At 41.5% G+C, this 20,737-nt stretch overlaps 2 protein-coding genes across 2 annotated transcripts in view; one reads left to right on the top strand and one right to left on the bottom strand.

Moving 5' to 3' along the window:
• The window catches only part of TACR3 (tachykinin receptor 3), a 59,012-nt gene that overhangs the window by 15,464 nt on the left and 22,811 nt on the right, over nucleotides 1–20,737 (bottom strand). Inside the window, exons 2-3 of the mRNA XM_039350684.1 lie at nucleotides 19,177–19,365; nucleotides 18,207–18,357 (exon numbers count right to left, since the gene is read on the bottom strand). Coding sequence (XP_039206618.1) covers nucleotides 18,207–18,357; nucleotides 19,177–19,365 — 340 coding nt within the window. The remainder of the gene's footprint in view (nucleotides 1–18,206; nucleotides 18,358–19,176; nucleotides 19,366–20,737) is intronic.
• LOC120311342 (polypeptide N-acetylgalactosaminyltransferase 2-like) lies at nucleotides 14,353–16,161 on the top strand. The gene is made up of 2 exons (XM_039350716.1): nucleotides 14,353–14,441; nucleotides 15,408–16,161. Exons 1-2 carry the CDS (start codon nucleotides 14,353–14,355, stop codon nucleotides 16,159–16,161), a joined length of 843 nt encoding a protein of 280 aa, XP_039206650.1.

Below are 20,737 nucleotides of genomic sequence, written 5' to 3'. Positions count from 1 at the left end.
GATGCTTGAAAGATGAGTTAGCCAGAAATTAAGAACAAAATTATGCATTATATGTGGAACTCTCTAGGTAAAGAATCATTATTAAGATATTATCAGGGGCTCTCCTTCCCTGAACAAACTCATTTCCTTTTCAACTCTTAACTTCTTAACAATATTTATGAGTATTGCCTCAATGTGGGATTTATCTACTGTGTATACTGATTAGGAAGTTTTTACAATGTGAAACAATAGGTAGGAGAGGATATTCACCAGCATTTATCTCTTATAAATGATCACCTCCCATTGGTCTTAATTTTTCTTTCCTGTGTAAAGTCAGATTAGATGGACTGAAAGCTTCAGTGAGTGTATCTGGAGGAGAGCAGTGCTGATCAGATATTTGTTCTTATTCTTCTGTGCCATGATAAGATACATCTATACCATCTTTTGTCTTATTTTATGATGACATTTATTTGGCAACGTGGAACTGCCCACCATGAGACATTTATCAGTTGCCAAAGATTATTGCAGAATGCTGCTGTCTATTTGAAACAGTGCCATTATGATTGTACAAGATAAGATTCATTTCTTCCCCTGCAGATGTGATTCATTGCTGAAAACTGTGCTGATCTGACACAAGTCCGTCATTTATTTGGAATATTAATTGGAAGATAAGACTGATTGTTTGGATAAAACATTAGGAAATATATTCTCTTCCATTGGCATTAGGTAATGTCAATGTGTGGAAACATATCTGCATTGTCATGCTTGAGAACAATTCACTGCTAAGTTACACATAAATGGCACATTGCCTCATTAAGTGTATAAATCATAAATTAAATGCTGGAAATTTAATACATTGTTATTTTGTTTGCAGTTACAGATATCAGCATAATACAAGGAAATGATGTGCAAGTAGTGTGCAAGTGCAGAAATGAAGGAATTAACAAACTTAATTTGAATTAGAGATGAGAATGACAAGGGAGATGATTCTCTGGAAGATTCTCTTGCCTTTCTAATACTTGGAATGAGAAATATAGAGAATAATTAATAAATATATAGAACTGAGTCCTGATCTGGGGGAAAGATAGGAGCAAAATCAATTCTTCCCAGGCATCTCCTCCACTGAGAGCACAAAAGACTGATGGAAAGAAAAGCAGCACAGATAGCCAACCACATTGCTTCTGGAAGGATGCGTTTCCACAATTAGGTGAAAAAAACAACTTCTGGCCATAGACTAAAAACAGCCAGTATTACTGAAGCAGAACGAATGTGCTTATAGGTAGAAGCTGAAGTTTTTCTTATTATTCCAAAGATAATGAACATTATTGGAAGGCATTTCCTTGCTCTATTTCTCTCCTTGATTTTATTTATTATATTTATTTATTACATTTATATATTATATTTATTTATTTATTTATTATATTTATTTATTTATTATATTTATTTATTTATTTATTATATTTATTTGTAAAATTTATTGGCCACCCATCTTACCGTAGGGCAATTCTGGGAGGCTTACAGTTACATCTTAGTTAAAACAAAAATGTTAAAATCAAACCTTAAAACCAAAGACACATGGGGAGGGCAGAGGCAGAGTTGGGGATAACTGGGATCAGTTATTACTCAATTAACCAGCTCCATTGTGTTGTTCCCCCACTGTGGCCAGATATGAGGGTTAGAGCCAATCTTACATCGGGGAGGGGAGGGCAAGATGTTCCAGAGGGCAGGAGCAACTGCAGAGAAGGCCCTCCTCCTGGATCCCGCCAGCCGGAATACTTGGGCTGATTGGACCTGCAGCACACTCCTCTGCCAGGACGAGTGGTACAGGCCAATCCCAGTGGGGTGAGATGGTCCCTCAAGTAACCTGGACCCATGCCATAAAGGGCTTTAAATGTGATCCCCAATACCTTGAATTGTACCTGGAAGATTAATTGTTTGCCTCCGATTGAAACAACTGAATATCCGATTCACCACCAGGAATATTATACTCTTCCAGGAATATTATACTATACTCTCCCCTCTTAGGTGGCTTTAGGGAAAAGGGGCGTTGTCTTACCTGAACGCCTTTTCTCAGCAGGATGATGTAGAGTCCAAATGGATGGGTTCTATGACGGCCTTCCTGCCTGGCAGACTGGGTAAAAACTTTGGCCACACCCCTTCCTTTGGGCGTGACCCCAGTTTTAACTTAGGCGAGAAACTTTGTTGGAATTAACATTGCAGCTCCTTATTATATCGTTATTCTCTCCCTGCCTAGACCTATCCTCCGGGTGGGCTTGGACTCTACATCATCCTGCTGAGAAAAGGCGTTCAGGTAAGACAACGCCCCTTCTCCAGCAGGATGGCTGTAGAGTCCAAATGGATGGGACATACCAAAGCCCTCATGTCCCCCTGGGAGGGAATGTCTAGGCTACCGAACTCTGAGCAGATACGACTTGTTGAAGAACTCTTCTGCCAAAAGCCGCGTCTGCTGCTGCTAGGGAATCTAAACGGTAATGTCGAATGAAAACCGAAGGTGAGGACCAGGTTGCGGCCCTGCAAATCTCTTCCACCGGAGCTTGTGTTAGCCACGCCGCAGATGTGGCTGCGCTCCGAGTTGAGTGGGCAGTCACCTGAGTGGGTGCTGGCAAATCCTGTGAGACGTATGCCTGTGCTATGCAGGCTCTGATCCACCTGCCTATGGTGGAAGGAGATACCTTCTTTCCCATAGTTGCTGGTTGAAAGGACACAAATAATGCTTCAGTCTTTCGGAAAGCCGAGGTGCGTTTCACGTAGAAACACAGCGCTCTCCGCACGTCTAGCTTGTGCCATCTGTGTTCTAGCCTATGTTTGGGTCTTGGACAGAAATCAGGAAGCGTAAGTTCCTGAGATCTGTGAAAGATGCTATTTACCTTCGGAATGAAGGTCGGGTCTGGTCTAAGAACGACCCTGTCTTTGAAGAAGGTACACAGATCCTTCCTCACTGACAGTGCTGCAAGCTCTGAGATTCTCCTTGCTGAAGTGATTGCCACAAGGAAAGATACCTTCAGTGATAGGTGATGGAGTGAGCATGTTTCAAGAGGCTCGAAGGGTGCTGATGTCAAGGCTAGAAGGACCTTAGGCAGGTTCCAGGACGGGTACCTGTGTATGACTGGGGGCTTTGTGTTAGATGCCCCTTTTAAGAAAGCACTAATCGCTGGATGTTGTGCTAGAGAAGTTAAGTTGTCGCAGGAGAGTACAGTTGAGAGGGCCGATATCTGTCTGCGGATGGTATTGACTGACAGGCCCTTATTAAGACCCTCCAATAGGTAATCTAGGATATTAGGGATGGATACTGTGGTCGGGTCTAGGTGAAGCGAAGCGCACCACCTACAAAATCCCTTCCATGTAGTGTCGTAAATCCTATTAGTGGACGCTCTTCGTGATGCCTGTATGATCGATATCACCCCTGCCGAATAAGATTGTTTAGTTAAGCTTTGCCGCTCAAATGCCAAGCGGCTAGATGTAGCCACTGGGGATCTGGGTGTACAAGCTTGCCCTGCCTGAGCTTTACCCTGTCCGGGGGAATCCTCCACGGAGGTGATATCGAAAGGTCCACGAGGTCGGCAAACCACGGGCGCCGTGGCCAGTGAGGGGCAATGCAGACCATCTCTGCGCCCTCCAGGATCATCTTGCGTATGGTCGCCGGTATTAATGGCAGCGGTGGGAAGGCGTACAGGAGTTGCGCCGGCCACCGGCACCTGAGAGCATCCGTTCCCTCCGATCCCGGGGACGGGAATCTGGAGAAGAACCTGGGGAGCTGTGTGTTCTTGTGGTTGGCAAATAGATCTAGGTGCGGTTGTCCGAACCTCCAGGAGATCTCCTTGAAGAGAGCCGGATCCAGACGCCATTCCGACTGGTCCACCTTGGCTCTGCTCAGGGAGTCTGCCTGGGTGTTTGTCTCCCCTGAGATGTGTTCCGCTCTGACGGAACTCACATTGGTTTCTGCCCATCGTGCCAGCGCCAATGCTTCCTTCATTAGTTCCACTGATCTCGTTCCTCCCTCCTTGTTCACATGTGCCTTGGCTGCTACATTGTCTGTAAGCACGAGGACGTGCCTCCTCGTTACTAGGTGAAAGAAATGACGGAGGGCCAGGTGTATGGCCCGGAGCTCTAGCCAGTTGATGCTGTGTGACAGGTCCTTCTGTCCCCACTGGCCCTGCGCTATCTGGGTTCCCAGGTGGGCCCCCCATCCGAACAGGCTCGCATCTGTCATGAGTGTGACCCTGTTTGGTTCCCTGAATATGCTCCCCTTGAGTGTTGTGGGGGATAGCCACCATTTTAGTGATTTCATCACCTGTGCTGGTACCAGCACCCTCTTGCTGGAGGTGCTGAAGTTCCTCCTCTGGTAGGGCAGGAGGAACCACTGCAACTCCCTCGAGTGGAGCCTTGCCCATGGGATGATGCCCATGCAAGATATCATCTTCCCCAGGAGCTTCGAGAGTTGTAGCAAGGGCACTCTCCTGATCTTTTGAATTTGGTGAATTAGCTTGGATATGCTGATCAGTCGCTCCTGGGAAAGGTATACCCTGCACTGTGACGTGTCTATCACCGCGCCCAGGTGTTGCAGTCTCCTTGAGGGAGTGAGGTGGCTCTTGTTTAGATTGACCGAGAATCCGTGCCCCTGTAGGGTTCGGATCGTGGTCTCGAGATCTGCCCTTGCTTGCTCCCGAGATCTGGATTGAATCAAGATGTCGTCCAGATAAAACTGAACGCGAACCGGGATCAACCTGAGATGGGCCGCTATTACAGCTAGGATCTTGGTGAATACCCTTGGTGCTGATGATAGTCCGAAGGGTAATGCCCTGTATTGGTAATGTCGACCCGCGTAGGTAAATCTGAGGAATTTCCGGTAACTGGGATGAATGGGGATGTGTAGGTACGCCTCTGTGAGATCTATTGAGGATAATAGATCGTCCTCCCTGACGCTGGCTAGGATGGATTTCAAGGAGTGCATCTTGAACCTCCTGTACTTTATGAAATAGTTCAGGCCCTTCAGGTCCAAGATTGCTCTCCACCCTCCTGATGTCTTTGGGATGACGAAGAGGATAGAATAAAATCCTCTTCCCTCCTCCTCCTTTGGTACCCTCTCTATGGCCTGGATTGACAGGAGGTGGGCTATGGCCGAAGTTATCAGCCTCGTCTTGTGCGCTCTTCTGGAGATGGGACATCTGATGAACCGATTTGGTGGGGGAGAACAGAAGTCTAAGGTCAGGCCATGCCTGATCGTTTCCAGGACCCAGGCGTCGGTGGTGGTCTGCTCCCAGACCTCGATGAAATTTCCTAACCGACCCCCAATGGGAGTATCCTGTTTGGCGTCACTTGGTACGCTTAAAGGATCTGCCTCCCGCTCCCCTGTATGGGCGTCTGGACTGGAACTGGCCCCTGGCTCCCGGGCTTTGGCGATCCTGGGTTCGATCCTGTCTGGGGTAGAAGGATCGTGAGCCTCTGGGCCAGTCCCAGGATTGCCCTGATCGAAAGGGCTGTCTCCATTCCCAGGGACTTCCTGGGCGGGAGCCCTGTCTCCGGAAGTCCTGACTGCCTCTCCTATCTAACTTCTTTGATGGATGTACCAGGATTTTTTTCTTGTCTCTACCTTCGCTGACATGTGGGTCCAGAATGGAGCCAAATAGGGCTACTCCACTGTATTTGGACGTCGAAAGACGCCATTTGGACCTCAGGTCTGTCTTCCAGTTTTTGAGCCATAGTAGCCTACGTGAGGCCACTGTGGCCGCAATGGATCTAGCCGCATACTTTGTTGCGTACAGTGAAGCGTCAGAGACAAATTGCGAGGCCGCGAGGAGCTTGGCCAATGTTTGGTGTACTCTGACCTGGTCTGGAGGCACCGTGCCTTGCAGTTCCCTCAGCCACATGATACTGGCCCTCGCGAAGAATGATGATGAGGTGGCTGCTCTGGCCGCCCAGGCTGCAGCCATATGGGAACGCCGGAGGGAGTGTTCAAATTTCTTCTCCTCAGGTTTCAAGACCTCCGCCATGTCTCCTGGAATCGCGGAGGTAGAGAATAATGAGATCAAGGGGTTATCTACAGTGGGAACCTCTAACATGTTAGAGAAGGAGGGAGATAGATTGAAAAGCTTCCTTTCCGCGCTGTTGGGTGCCGGTGGGCTTGCAAGTGAGGACCATTGTTCCTCCAGCGTGGTCATAAAGACCTCCGCACATGGAATGTACTTATCTTGTGGAACCTTTTTGGCAAACAGAGGATTGGCCTCCTTGCTTGTTGAGGGCTTCTCATCCTGTACTGATGTTAGGTTGACTGTGGAAACTGCCTTTATCAGGAGTGATTTTAGGAGCGCTGGGTTAAAGAGGCCAGAGCTCGTCGCCTGCTCAGGTGCAGTCTCCTCGTCCTCCGAGAGGGGCATGTCTGACATGTCAAGGTCCACTGAGTCACCCTCTCCCAGTTGAGAGGAAGTTTCAGAGGTACTGGTAGGGGGTGGCCTAGCCCGACCCTTACGGGGTGTGTGAAAGGCCACTTGCCCCTTAGAAGCCATGAACTGGGAGAATGCATCCTGCATGAATGCATGAAATTGTGCCGACCATATGTTCTCCTGCGCCTTGTCGCTGGAGTGAGGCGCTGGAGTGTGGTCGGGTGAAGAAGCTGGTGAGGAGGGATTGGAGGAATCTAACTGCTCAGTTTCCCCAGGAGGAGACCAAGTCTTGAGCACTTCCTCGGCAGTAGGCTCTGTGCTGGGCGCCACCGCTGGGACAGGGGAAACCAAATCTGTCCCATTGGCATTGGTTCTCTGTGCCCTGCTAATTTGTCTTTCTAAAGCCAAATGTCTCCTCAAAGCCTCTCGCTCAGCCGTTTTAGACTGTCCCTTCTGAGAAAGGTGCTTTGTTTTAGCTTTCTTCTTCCCCCCCACCTCTGACTCAGAAGATCTGCGTTTTTGTTGTTGCTGTGGGGGGGACAATTGAGGGACCTGTGTGACTGAATACGAGACATTGTCTGCCATTGTGCCAGACACCCCGAGTAGGTAATGCCTGGAGTGGGGGAATGAGGTACGCAGATCAGATGCAGATGCTTGGGGCTGTGCCCTCTTCTGCCTATACAGACAATGGCCGGACAGACAGGAGTCTTTGGACAGAAGATCCTGCAAGGCAGTGACTAAAGGTCACTATAGGAACAGTCAGGGAAAAAAATTCCTCCTCACCTGCTCACCTAGTCCAGACAAGAGCAGTTTATATCTCTCTCTCCCCCAGTCTGTGGCTGTAGCAGCAGACCACGATCAAAACGGATCTCTTCCTTTTCCCTCTTCCTTCCTCTTGCCTTATTTTCTTGAGGAACCTCAGATCCTTACCTAAAGGGATCCCTTCTTTGCTTGCAGGGAAAAGGAGTCCGGGTGGTAGCCCCACCCCCAAGGGAAAATGCAGCGGGAATCCGCTTGTTCAAAATGGCGAATGGGAGGAAGCCACGCCTCCCAAAGATAGCCCGGGAAGCCACGCGGTTTAAACAATGGCGGATCTTTGAATTCAGTAGTAAGGGAGACTCCTTTGGTTTAAAGGGGCTGCGCCTCTCCTCTGAGGGAAGGAAAATAGCGTTAAGGCTCTGTCCTAGTCAGGGCTGCTTTTCGCGCCGCTCAGCTGATCGATGCCGAGCAGCGCCGCGGTTTGCCGCTTCCCGCGCGGCTCAGCTGTTTCGCGCTGAGCGGCGCCTCAGTTCTGTCGGCCGAGCCGAGCCGGCCACTCAGCTGTTTGTCGGATCGGAGGGCGACGAACAACCCGGTGGGATCCCCGCGCCAAACAGCTGGTCGGCGGGCCGGATATCGACGAGCGATCCGGCCCCGTTCCAAGCCTCCCCTGCTAGCCGCCCTGACGCCCCACTCACAACTCCGCCGATCCTGGCTGTGCCTTTTAAGTTCTATCAGCTGCCAGAGAGCTTTTCATTCAAATGGAAGGAAGAGGCTTCTTTCCCTTTTCTTTTGGGCTAAATTCCTATTGTTCTGAGAGCTGCTTCTCGCACGTCTACCAGGCTTCGAGACTGAGTTAAAACTGGGGTCACGCCCAAAGGAAGGGGTGTGGCCGAAGTTTTTACCCAGTCTGCCAGGCAGGAAGGCCGTCATAGAACCCATCCATTTGGACTCTACAGCCATCCTGCTGGAGAAAGAGGCCTTGGAGATTGTAAATCCAAAACTTCTGCCTAACAGTGTTGTTCCATGTTGTTCTCCTAGCTAATTACCATTGGCAGACCTGACCTCCTTCAATCTATCTATGCTCCGTTTATAACCACCTAGGTGTGCAATTCCAACATCCATGAAATATTTGCTAGTCAGAAGTCCAGCTTGAGAGATTCATTCATAATTTTGTTAATACATTGTAATATCTTCCTATGCAACTGCCTCAGATATTTAGGATGATGATGATGCAAGGCTTTTGCTATTGTTGTTGGTCTCTCTCACACATTTATTAATCTGATCAGATCCAGTTGTTTAATTGTTCCTAGGCTACTCATAGAGCTATATAGTGACTATTATTGTTGCAGTAGTCAACAGAGGAAATGTTTCAGTAAGAAAACTTATCCTAAATCTCAAAAATATCATATCTAAATTAAATTAAATTATAATTCTATATTAGCTTCATGATCCTTTTTTTTGGTAAACTCTACTAGAATTAAGAACTGAAGAAAGCTTCACAACAACATGTCTTCATAATAATTGTGGGTTCTATTTCCTTGGTCAAATTCCTTCTGCCTAAAAAAGAAAGATATCTCATAAATTGTTCACACCCTTCTGGTGATTATGAGCACATAGAGGAGAATATGAACACAGTTATGAACACTGTTCCAGAATCTTAGTTATAGCCACTGCTTACATTGCTTCTAATCCAATTCACAGTCTCATCATCTCCCTTCAGGGCTTGGCTAACTTTAAGCAAAATGCCATCCAAACAAGCCTATTAATGATTCAGATAAATGATTGTGACCAGAAATTTTGAAAAGAAGAAACAATGCAGATAATCAGAAAAAAATCCCACAAAAATACAGAGAGAATTCCCCTTTCATAGAATGACCCTGCCAAAAAGACCATCTAGAGTTAATAAGGGAATAGGAAATAGGGTAGCCAAACCTAATCTTGTCATCTCCAGATTCTTGGGCTTCAATTTCCTCAACTTCCAGCCAGAATTATAATTAAAAATGCCCACTGTGGATTTTGCCAATTGAAATCTAACAGATTTGGTGAACACCAAGCGTGGAAGCTGAAATGCAAGAGAAGTACAGATGGAAGTCATAAATAATGTGGCAAAGGAATATCCTGTGGAAATGTATATACTGGTTTTCCTAATATAATTTAGTAGCGGGCATCATAGCTCTTTAAATTATTTGTAGCATGCAATTTAAAGTTTTGACAATCATATCTGTAGAATTATGCAAATGTTAACTTCTGCTAAACAATTAAAATTGTGCATGGAGGAGTAAAGAATAGTGCATTAGCTCTCCTTTCTCCAATATTTTTTTTCATTATCTCAGGAAATTAAACAAGAATTATTTAGAGAGTAAATCCTGCTACTCTCATATAATCTCTTGGAAAAAAAATCTGTGTCCAAATTTATGCAGTGAGAACTTCTGACCAGAGTAAGGCAGAGTAAATAATTACTCTGATATTTAAGCAAGAGTGAGTCAGCAAACTGCACTGTAGTGTAAACATGATGCATTTTTGATAACATATTTTAAGAGTGAGATAGATTAATTAATTCTTTTTTTTGTACCACTACCAAACTGAGATTGAAAAACTCTGGATGACTAGGAAGTGGCCCCACAGAATTAGGCTTTTCTGCTTCTCTTTGTTCCTTATAGTTGTTCTTCAGATTTGGCAGCTCAGAGATAGCCCAACATTGAAACCTTGACTCATAATATTGTATTTTTTCCTTTCACCCTTTGACAATTAATGCAGAGTCTAGGCGAAGACTGAATAGCAGGGTGAGACCCATCAGCAAGAAAAAGGCCCTAACCCTGCTATATAGGGCTTCAGTCACACTTTATTTGGAATGCTCTGTCTAATTCTGGAGACTTCACTTATAAAAAGATATTGATAAGATTGAGCGAGTCCAGAGATGGGCAACAAAAATGGTGCAAGGTCTGAGGGATAAAACGTATAGGAGAGTATAAAAGAGATTAGAGGAACTGAATACATACAGCCTGGAGGACAGAAGGGAAAGGGGTAACATGATTGAAACCTTTAAATATATTAAGGGAGTGAATAAGGTTCTAGAAAGCAGGTTTTTTAATATTAAGCAAAAGGATGGGGCTTTGAAAGTAGGACATCAGACAGAATTAGAAGAAACTAAAATCTACAATTAAAGGAGAAGAACACATTAAGAGTCCCTTTATACATAAGAGAAGGGATATGGGAAGAAGAGATTATTTGTTGTATATTAAGAGTAGGCGATAAGTTATTAAAATTGTTCATACTTGTGATGAAGGGGGAAGTCATTTCTTTATAAATTTCTTTTTCTTTAATACATTCTTATTTTTCTTTCCTTTCTATTTTTTATGCACTTTCTATTTTTTTGTTTTTAGTTTGTACTAGTTTTTCATCATTATAATTTTATTTTTTTAAATAAAATTACTATTAAAATATTAATTATTATGTCAGTGCTGTTGGGATTGAAAATCTGCTTCAAATCCTAACACAAAAACCAAAAGTCTCCTCAGCTTGAGGCTCATACTGACCATCCAGGTTGTGTGCTGGTAGCCACTCTTCAAAAATATCAGCAAATTGATTTAGCTCCATAATTGGGCATCTCAAGGGGATGGGAGGAAGACAAATGATGACATCATTTGACATGGCGTGATGTCATTGTGTAAGCAGCATGCTTTACATACTTGCATCAAACATCATGACGTAAATACTTTATAGTGTCATTTGTCTGATGTCGTAATGCATGCCATTTTGTAATGAGTGCCTCTGTATGATAGCTAAACTGTACTAATGATATTCAGTTAATTTTATTACTCCCCATATGTTTACTTAGTAAGATATAACTTCTCCCATAGTAAAAAATTACACTTTCCTAGCAAGGTTTAGAAGGGCGTTAGGGACTACATCCAAATTCGGAAGCATCAGAGTTGGTGCTCAAATGTAATGATATGACCCAAGGCTGGGCACAGAAACGACACAGATGAAGTGAAGGGTTAACTCCCTTTTATTGATCCAACTTTCCCCCAAAATTCCCACTGTTCACTGCAAGTCCAAGAGCAAGCTCTAACCATGCACACACACCTCCAATAGAAATCGAGGGGAGCAGCACAGTTCAGGAAGCTTGGTCACTGGGCATCCTCATCACACGGAGGGTTTGCTGGGACTGCAGCTCAACCCAGAGCAGAGCTGTGTCACTGCAAAATCCCACAGAGCAAGGCAAGGCAAGGCAAGGCAAGGCAAGGCAAGGCAAGGCAGCAAGATGTCAGTAACAGCAAGTGTGGCTAGAAAAATGCGAAGCTTGTTCCCAACAAAACTCCCTCCCCATGGAATCTCTTTAAATCCGATTCCACAGGTGAGCTTTGTGAAGAGGGACGGGGCACCCTCCTTCCAAGTAGTCGGGTCGCTCTGTACTGACTCCGCCTCCTCTCCATTCTCCGTGCTTGGGGATCAGGAGGGGGAGGTAGTTGCTTATCTTTGAGGTCTGTCGCTCCTCTGTTCTACTGCCTGCCCTTTCCATCTCCCCCCCCCTCACTGGGTCATCCTGTGCGCTCTCTTCCTCTTTGGAGGCTCAAGGGAGCTGGGACTACCTCCTCCTCCAATCATTCCTCCTCGCCCAGAGAGGCAGTGCCATCTCCCTCCATCAGCCCCAGCTCCATCTCCTCCTCCTCCTCCTCTTCCTCCTCCTTCACACTAAGTGGTCTTTTCATTTTATCTTCATAGTCAGCCCCCTGGTAATGCCTAACAGTGGAAGGCCTTTGACACAAGAAAATAAGCTGATGGCTATAATCAAGAAAAGTCTATTAAAAAAGAATTCATTTTGTTACATCGGCTTATAATTTTATAATCTGACAACAGTGTCATATATAATGGGTTAGACAGGAGAAGGAAGGAATGTTTGCCACCTTGAGTTTTTTTCTAAAACTAATACAGGCATGATAAGAATAAATAAAACATAAATACATAAAACTTCAATATAGCACATTTGACTGGCAGATTCAGCATATATATGAGACAACTTGGATGATCAAATATTAAGTGAAATGGTCAGACTTTCAGAAATCGTTTTCTCACTATATATATATATATATATATATATATATATATATATATATATATATATATTATATATATGTTTTTGTATGTGTGCGTGTGTATGCGTGTACGTATATATGCATGTATATTTCATTTGAACATGATCAATAGAAACCGGATTTTCATCCAAAAATGCATTTCAAATGTTTATAATTGAATCTGAATCATGATAGCTTCCACCCTTTTTTTAATCAGTACAGCACTGCTGTCTCTGTAGCTAAGTTATTAAACTAAGCTGCCCATCTTTTAAATGTCAGATTTGTCAGCTAAGCGAAAGAAGTCTAAGGTCTTGCCTTAAGTTAAATGTTACTAAAATCGTTTTGAGCAGTGTATCCATTAAAATTTTAGCATGAAAAAGAGAGAAAGAGAGACAGTCTTTTTTATGAGATGTGCCATATTTCGATAACCTGCCAATATTTATTTTGCAGGGGGGAAAAAATGATCAACTTGCAACTGGTGTTCCTCAAGCTGCTGATGTTCCTCAAGCTGCTGATCAAGCTACAAGAACACTCGATCATCTTCCACTAACCTGGTCTCTTCCAGTTGTGCTCCGTTAGCTGCCAATATTGTATAGGGCCATAGAGATATTTGGAAAGAGAAAAAAAATGTTTACTTTCACCAATTCTATCTATCTAGGTATCTCTCATCTGTCTAATATATTAAAAATGGACTATATGTTTGAGTCTGTTTTAGAACTTTCAAGTCCATGTTGATGCATGGTGACTGCCTGCAGAAGTCCCTGAAATTTTCCTGGAAATATTTTGAATGATTTTCCATTGCTTCCTTCATTGGGCTGAGAGAGTGATTGGCCCAAGGCCATCCAGCTAGCTTTGTGTCTAAATGGGAACATGACCTCATAGTCTCTTGGTATTTGGCCTGATGGCTTAACACTACACCAGAGTTTAGTTTTGTTAGTTATAAATAAATGAATAGTCAAGGTAATGCAACGTGAAAAGCATTCACAAAAATAGATATACCTCCTTAATTTCCTCTGGTTGAAGATTCTATTATGCCTACTCTTCTTCAGTTCACCATATTGAGTGGTTTTCCTGGGTCCCCTGTCTTCTGCAGTCCCAATTCTCTTATATTGTTTCACACACATTGTTTCACACATGCAAATGTTTCATCCCACATGGACAAAAATAAATTGATAAATGGGACCTGGGGTGATTTGTTCATTTTGTATAGAGCATTAAAAAATCTATAGCAAAGCCAGAGTCAGGACAGTGGAGAAGGCTCTGGACCAAGATCCTGCATTATTAAAGTAGTAACTGAATATGAGCTCATTTTAAGCATATTTGGAACATTTTTTTTAAAAAAAATCTCTTCATCATAGAGACAAAAAGAAACAAAGGAGAAAAAGAAAATTAGGAAACAAATGGAAAAAAGGTAAGGTAGTAATTTTTTTATTCCTTTGATCCCTATTCATATGATTATTTGGAATAATCCAGATAATTACATATTTCTTTAAAATCATGCATATTTTGTGGGATTCACACTTTAAAGCTCTTCATTACTGATCAAATGTAACCTACTTAAATAATTGCAGTAGAAATTTGAATTGCCCACAAAGTGTAATGGCAGAATATTTTATTATCGTTAGGGACATCTAAACTCTTGAATTACTCTCAATACTGAAATGCATTTTTAAAACAGGCTATTAAAGACTATTTAATAATAGATAGTAAACAATAACAGATTATTATCAGCTACTTGCCAGGTTTCAAATAAATATGATTTTGCAATGGAAAGACAATGCCATCCTGGATTTACAATTTTAGATGGATTAAATGTGTTAGCTGTCTCTGTATAAACTTGTTCTTTATTGACAAAATGAAAAGACCGATCAATATTATTCTGCATGGTCAAGGTTTAATCTGTATTAAACAGATTAAATACACTGTCTGTATTGGAAAACAGTGAGTTGGGGTGGAACTAGATGCTTTAGGGGATGATTTAATGTCAGGGTAGTCATGTGTCCCTTTATAACGGACAGGCTCTCTTGGGAGGTTCACTAGAGAATAATCTTCCATTTGCAGTATCTTATTTTGAAGGGTAGGGAATCTGGCGCCCTCCAGATATTAAACTATGACCCCCATTAACTCCATCTAGCATGGTCAGTGATAAGACTCTGATAGCTGCAATTCAGCAACACTGCAAAGGTTATAAGCATCCCCATTCACTATCTATTCCAAATGCAATGTAATGATAAAGAGATTCTAAAGTGGTCTACTAATAATAAGTATTGACGTTTTTGAGCTTTGAAGCTGGTGAGGACTCCTGAGAATGCTATGGACAGCCCAGAAAACAAGCCAATGGATCACAGAAGAAATCTACCTAGAGTTGTCAATTAAGATATAAATGACCAAGCTCACATTACCCTACTTTCGACATATTATACAAGGACCTAGCTTTCAGGAAAAGGTTCTCAAACTGGGAAAGGTGGAAGGAAGGAAGCATCAAGGTAGACAGATTCAGTTATACTGTTGGGAAACCTAAAGGCCAGTTTAAAGACATATTGCCATGAAGAAAGTTTACCTAAGTGATCACTAGGAATAGAAAATGGCTTGATGGCACATAATCAATCACTGAGCAGATGGGCAAGTTATCTAGCTATGGTCTTCTCTGTTGCAAGTTACAATGTATTTTAAATGAATAGTATTTTTTTTTAAATTTTACATGTATGAATGGATACAATCTACATATGCACATTTTAGTTACCTAAATTATTACTTCCTATAAAACATAAAGTTTGCTGCTAAATATTTAAAAACCAGCTTTGCCACTTGTATTTCCATTACTGATTAGTGCACGAGACATTGTAGATACTTTGGCTATCAATTGAGTAACAATATTCCAGAATTAACAATTGGCTCTAGTAAGCCAGTGTGAGCCAGATTTAGCATACCCCTGCATAAGACACTATGTCTTCCTTTCTGGGAAAATAAGTAGTAAATCAGAATGGAAGATATGACAACACTGCCTTTACTAGCAGCAACCACTAAAAGATACCAAAACACATTTTATATTATAATATGTTACAACCGAGAGGAGAAAACAGAACCCTATGACATTCTTAGAAAATCAAGCTCTAGACTCTTGTTTATACTTTCAAAGCAGAAAGGTCTATTTAATTATACAAACTCAGTGATTTAGGACTTTGATCAGGAAATTATCAAAAGACGTTGCACTCCTTCGAACTGTTGTCAGTGTTCTCAAAAAAAGCCCACCACATCTTATTAAGGAAATTATATTAGTAGATGACTACAGCAATGATCCTGAGGACGGTGCTGTATTAGGTAAAATTGAGAAAGTGAAGATACTTCGAAATGACCGCCAGGAAGGTTTGATGCGCTCTCGTGTTCGAGGGGCAGATGCAGCACAAGCAAAAGTACTTACATTCTTGGATAGTCACTGTGAATGCAACGAGCACTGGCTGGAGCCTCTCCTGGAGAGAGTAGCCGAGGACAAGACCCGGGTTGTATCTCCCATAATTGATGTAATTAATATGGACAATTTCCAGTATGTGGGGGCCTTGGCTGATTTAAAAGGCGGCTTTGATTGGAATTTGGTATTCAAGTGGGATTACATGACCCCTGAGCAAAGAAGAGCACGACAAGGAAATCCAGTTGCTCCCATAAAAACACCAATGATAGCTGGTGGACTCTTTGTGATGGACAAACTTTATTTTGAAGAATTGGGAAAGTATGATATGATGATGGATGTATGGGGTGGAGAAAATCTAGAGATTTCATTCCGTGTGTGGCAATGTGGTGGGAGTCTTGAAATCGTCCCATGCAGCCGAGTTGGTCACGTCTTCCGCAAGCAACATCCTTATACCTTTCCAGGAGGAAGTGGAACTGTTTTTGCAAGAAATACACGCAGAGCAGCAGAGGTCTGGATGGATGAGGAAATATTATAGAACTGATTCTAAAATTCCATTATGGGCCATACCATGGCATGCGATAGAGGGGATAAGGAGAGGAGTTAAGGTGGATAGTGTTTCTTATGCACAATTACTTAGATGGGATGGTAAAAATTGGCAGTTAAAATCTTTGGAAGATTTAGCACAAGAAAATATTATATATTCATGGTTTCAGTACAGACAAATTGTGGATAGATGGAAGGTAGATTGTAATGTGGGTTTGCTTAGAGAAGATGAGAATTTTTTTAAACAAGTAAAAGATCAAAGACGAACTCACATTAAGAGAATTTATGGGGTGTTAGTAGAATTGGATTCGGAAGCAGAATTAGTTAAAGAATGTATGATTAAATGGGCACGAAATTTTGGTGAACCAGTTTTATTAGATACTTGGGAAACTATTTGGGTGAGAAATGTTAAATTTACACAAGCCCAGAATTTAAGGGAGAATTTTTGTAAAATGTTTTACAGATGGCACCTTGATCCACAAAAAATGTCTTGTATGTATCCTGACTTACAGCCTAAATGTTGGAGATGTGGATGTTTGGATGCTACTTATTATCATATCTGGTGGTCGTGTAAAAATATAAAAGCCTTTTGGATTAAGATATGGTGGAATATTCAAAGAATTTTTAGAAGGAGGGTAAAATTTACCCCACAATTGTTTTTGTTAGGTATCGTTATTGATTGTGATACTAAGGAGATTACATTGATGTTAAATTTAATTACAGCCGCAAGGTTGTTAGTAGGGCAATGTTGGAAGAAGGAATCTTTGCCTACTTTGCAAGAGTGGTTTCTTAAAGTTTCTTATTTGGCGGAAATGGCAAAGATTTCGGCTTTCTTGAAGGATCAATCGCAAGAGAAGTATGTTGCAGTATGGAAAAAATGGATAGATTTTATACAACATAAGTTGGATATAAAAATATTACTTAGTTTTTTAACAATTTATATTTAAAATGGAATATTTTGTTTTTTTTTCTTTTTTTGTTCTTCTTTTTTCCTTTTTTAAATTCTTTTCCTTTCTAAACATTTATTTTTTGTATTCATGTTTTTTTTATATATATACTATTGTTAATTATTTTATAATTTTTCTAATTAATGTATTTAGATTTCTAACTAATGTTAGATTCATTTATGGTTTATATCTTTTTTTAAGATTTTTTGATGAAATTTTAATTAAGCCTATATTCAGCTCTGGGAAGGTCGGGGGAGGGAATGGGAGGGTTGGGGAGGTTGGGGGGAAGATTGTTTTGTTTTTGTAAAATTTCAAAAATTTAATAAAAATTATCATAAAAAAAAAAGACGTTGCACTGGAATGCACCACAAAATTAGTCAGTTGACTTCATAAAATTTGTATCACATTGTATTTCCAATTTCAAATGCATTAGAAAACTTTTAACTTCTATATGCCTACCAATATAACTAAATCCTGAAAACTTCATTAAAGTTTTTTTAAAGTGAAGATGCTACATGACAGCTAGAAAATAAATGAGACAATAAACAAATGAAACATAGGCAATGTCAATACTCTGTCTTAAATCAAGTTTTATTATTTGCATGAAAAGTGGTGTAGTGAGATGGAGAAAAAAACCCAGTGGTTTTGAAATGAAAAAGTTATGAAGATGCATAAGTTATCGTTGCTATTACTGCATATGGCTCTTACTGCATATGGCTCTTCCTGTCCATTCTGATCATTAAGAGGGCTTGCTGAACATCCCAGCCTTAAGTGAAGAAAGAAATGTGTGCAGATCAGAAGATATGCCTTTTCTGCAGCTGCTCCTACATTGTGGAATATGTTTCCATTGGAGAACTACTACATGACACCATCCTTCTGACATTACAGAAGATGCTGTAAGACCATTATTTTTCAGTGGGTTTTTAGTCAGGAATGAAAATCTGAGCAGCCATCCCTTATCTTATGCCCTTGTTTTTAATGACTTCCTAATACTTTATACACCACTTACAGCCTGAAGATAGGGATAGCTTATAAATATTGTAAAATCTGTTAATACTTGCTAAACAAGAAAGCTGAAGTTTTACAGTACCTTTCTCTTAGCTTTCAGCTGCTCATGGTATTTGTCAGAAGTATCACCTGGGATCTCTCCACCCCACAGGGTAATTCCAACAATTGTATAAGTGATGCCCATGACAAGCAGGGGGGAACAATAGACTAACGCGATCACAATGATATGATACCTAGAAGAGAAGAACATGAGCCTGATACCAAAAACATTTTTTTTTAAATGCGGTTGTTTGCGTTCTTAAAAGCAACTAGCATTCCTCGTGAATATAATATCAAACCTTGCAATAGTTCAAAATCAGTGGGGAACATTTCAAATAGTATTGATTTCAACATAGCTATCACTGAATAAAATAATTACAAAGATTGATTTCATTATAAAAGAGTGGAATTGATTAAAAAAGACCATGATTTGGTATAATATATAAACCAGATCACCAACGCAAGCATGTCTGTGTCATATCTATTGCTTTGTTAATACTTATTATCTATTCTATACTCTATTCTGCACCATACTCCTTTCCCTTCACATAACCCATTCACACACACAAATGCAGCCACCTCTACAGCAGAATATTTCATGCATCTGATGAACTGTAATATGCTACATTACCAATTATACAGTAACAGACTGACTCATACTTAAAGTGATACAGAACTCCATATGTGTTTTCACAGATGGAAAAGCAAAGCCATGTACCACTTCTTCAAGTCTTCATGGCTCCATGTTGGGAAAGGCTAATTTAAAAATCTTATTTGGAAAGATCCTGTTCCACAACATCTGAGATTTTCTGACGAGGATCTGTTGCAATTTACTTCTTCTACTACTATCACAATGAAGTGCAACTATGGAAATAATGGACTTGGTTGAAATGTTCAGTTCTCTCAAGCTGTCATCTTTAATTTGAATCGCTATGGCAGGTATTATATTACTATGCTTTTGTAGGGCAAAAAAAGCATGCAAAAATACCCAACCATTTAAAGTGTTCACTTACGTAAAACGTTGTTTCATACCACCTGGCCAGGAAACATAGCACAGAGTTCGTCCTGGCACCACCTGAGTCTTAGAAAAGAGACACTGAGGAAATGCAAGGAGGAATGCTAGAATCCATATACTTGCAATCACTACTTTTGTAGCGGTGGCAGACAACCTGGGCTTCAAAGGATCAATAATGGCCATGTATCTGTTAAAACAAACAAACAAACAAACAACAACAACCAGTAAACAGCACAGAAATTGCTACAGAAGTATAGATAGTAGGAAATTGTAATTTGAGGGCTGCTCTTTTGTGCTGAATCACAATAGGTTTCTTCAATGTGACCCCTTGCAAAATGCTACATTGCAATTCTCTGCACACCTGGTTCTGTGAGTTCAATCCCAACACACAGATGACTCTCTGATTATGCATCTCATGATAATCTCTGCTGATATCCCCAATCATCAGGCTTGGTTGAGGGCTGCCATTCATAAGACAATAGTTACTTTTCTGTATTAGGAAAATGAAAGTCTATGCAACTTCACTGATACTATATTTCTATGTAAAATGTTCTTTTAAATTTCTTTTGTTTTCTTTCTATAACTACTTTTCAAAACTTTACTTTTTTATTTAAAAGTTTTAAAGGGCTGCCTGTCTTGCAAAACATATCTGGGTGGTTCACAATAATAATAACACCAAAACCATGAAAATCAAGAAAACCAGGCAGCTGACTTACCATCTCCAATTTGCCAGTCCATACAATCCTTATCTACACTGGGGACTTGGGGGTAAAATCAGATCTTCATAGCTTTCTGGAAGGCTAAAAGGGTGGTGGTGGGTCTGTCAGATCCCAGGGAGAAGATAGATCAACTGTGGACCTCCTACTACAGAAAGCCATGCTTATTAGATTCCATTTAAGATGGCAGCACTTAAGAGATGGGACCTGGAGCATGCCTATTCTTTCCTTCTAAATTGCTATTGTCAACTTGCTGTAATAAGTTGTTAATCTAATTCAAGGTAATGGCTCGACCTTCAAAGTACATGTGGACTATTTGAATTTTACTTCATCCCAGATATACTTTATGATCCTCTTTAGCTGTTTTGCTCTGAGCAGGTCTGAGAACGGAGAACGGAGATGACCACCATATTGGGAAAGGGACTTTTTAGTGATGGTATCCAATTTAAACTAAAGAGCCTCTTGATGCGGGTGAAGAAGGAGAGTGCAAAAGTTGGCTTGAAACTCAACATTAAGAAAACCAAAATCATGGCATCCGGCCCTCTCAATTCCTGGCAAATAGATGGGGAAGAAATTGAGGTAGTGACAGATTTTATTTTTCTGGGCTCAAAGATCACCTCAGATGGGGACTGCAGCCAAGAAATTAAAAGATGCTTGCTCTTGGGGAGGAAAGCTATGGCAAATCTAGACAGCATACTAAAAAGCAGAAACATCACCCTGCCAACAAAAGTGCGTATAGTCCAGGCCATGGTTTTCCCAGTTGCAATGTATGGCTATGAAAGTTGGACCATAAGAAAGGCTGAGCGCCAAAGAATTGAGGCCTTTGAACTATGGTGCTGGAGA

Source organism: Crotalus tigris, unplaced genomic scaffold (assembly GCF_016545835.1).
Source record: "Crotalus tigris isolate CLP2741 ecotype Arizona unplaced genomic scaffold, ASM1654583v1 scf7180000018350.1424685, whole genome shotgun sequence".
In the NCBI taxonomy this organism is placed as follows: domain Eukaryota; kingdom Metazoa; phylum Chordata; class Lepidosauria; order Squamata; family Viperidae; genus Crotalus; species Crotalus tigris.
The sequence above is the reverse complement of the archived record's forward strand: the minus strand, read 5'-3'. Positions and strand labels throughout refer to the sequence as shown.

Bases quoted from the DNA above. Each gene is read 5' to 3' on its own strand.
- LOC120311342 (XM_039350716.1), top strand. From the start codon at position 14,353: ATGGTCAGTGATAAGACTCTGATAGCTGCAATTCAGCAACACTGCAAA. The intron at 14,442-15,407 runs GTAATGATAAAG...GACTTTGATCAG, and splicing joins CTATCTATTCCAAATGCAAT to GAAATTATCAAAAGACGTTG.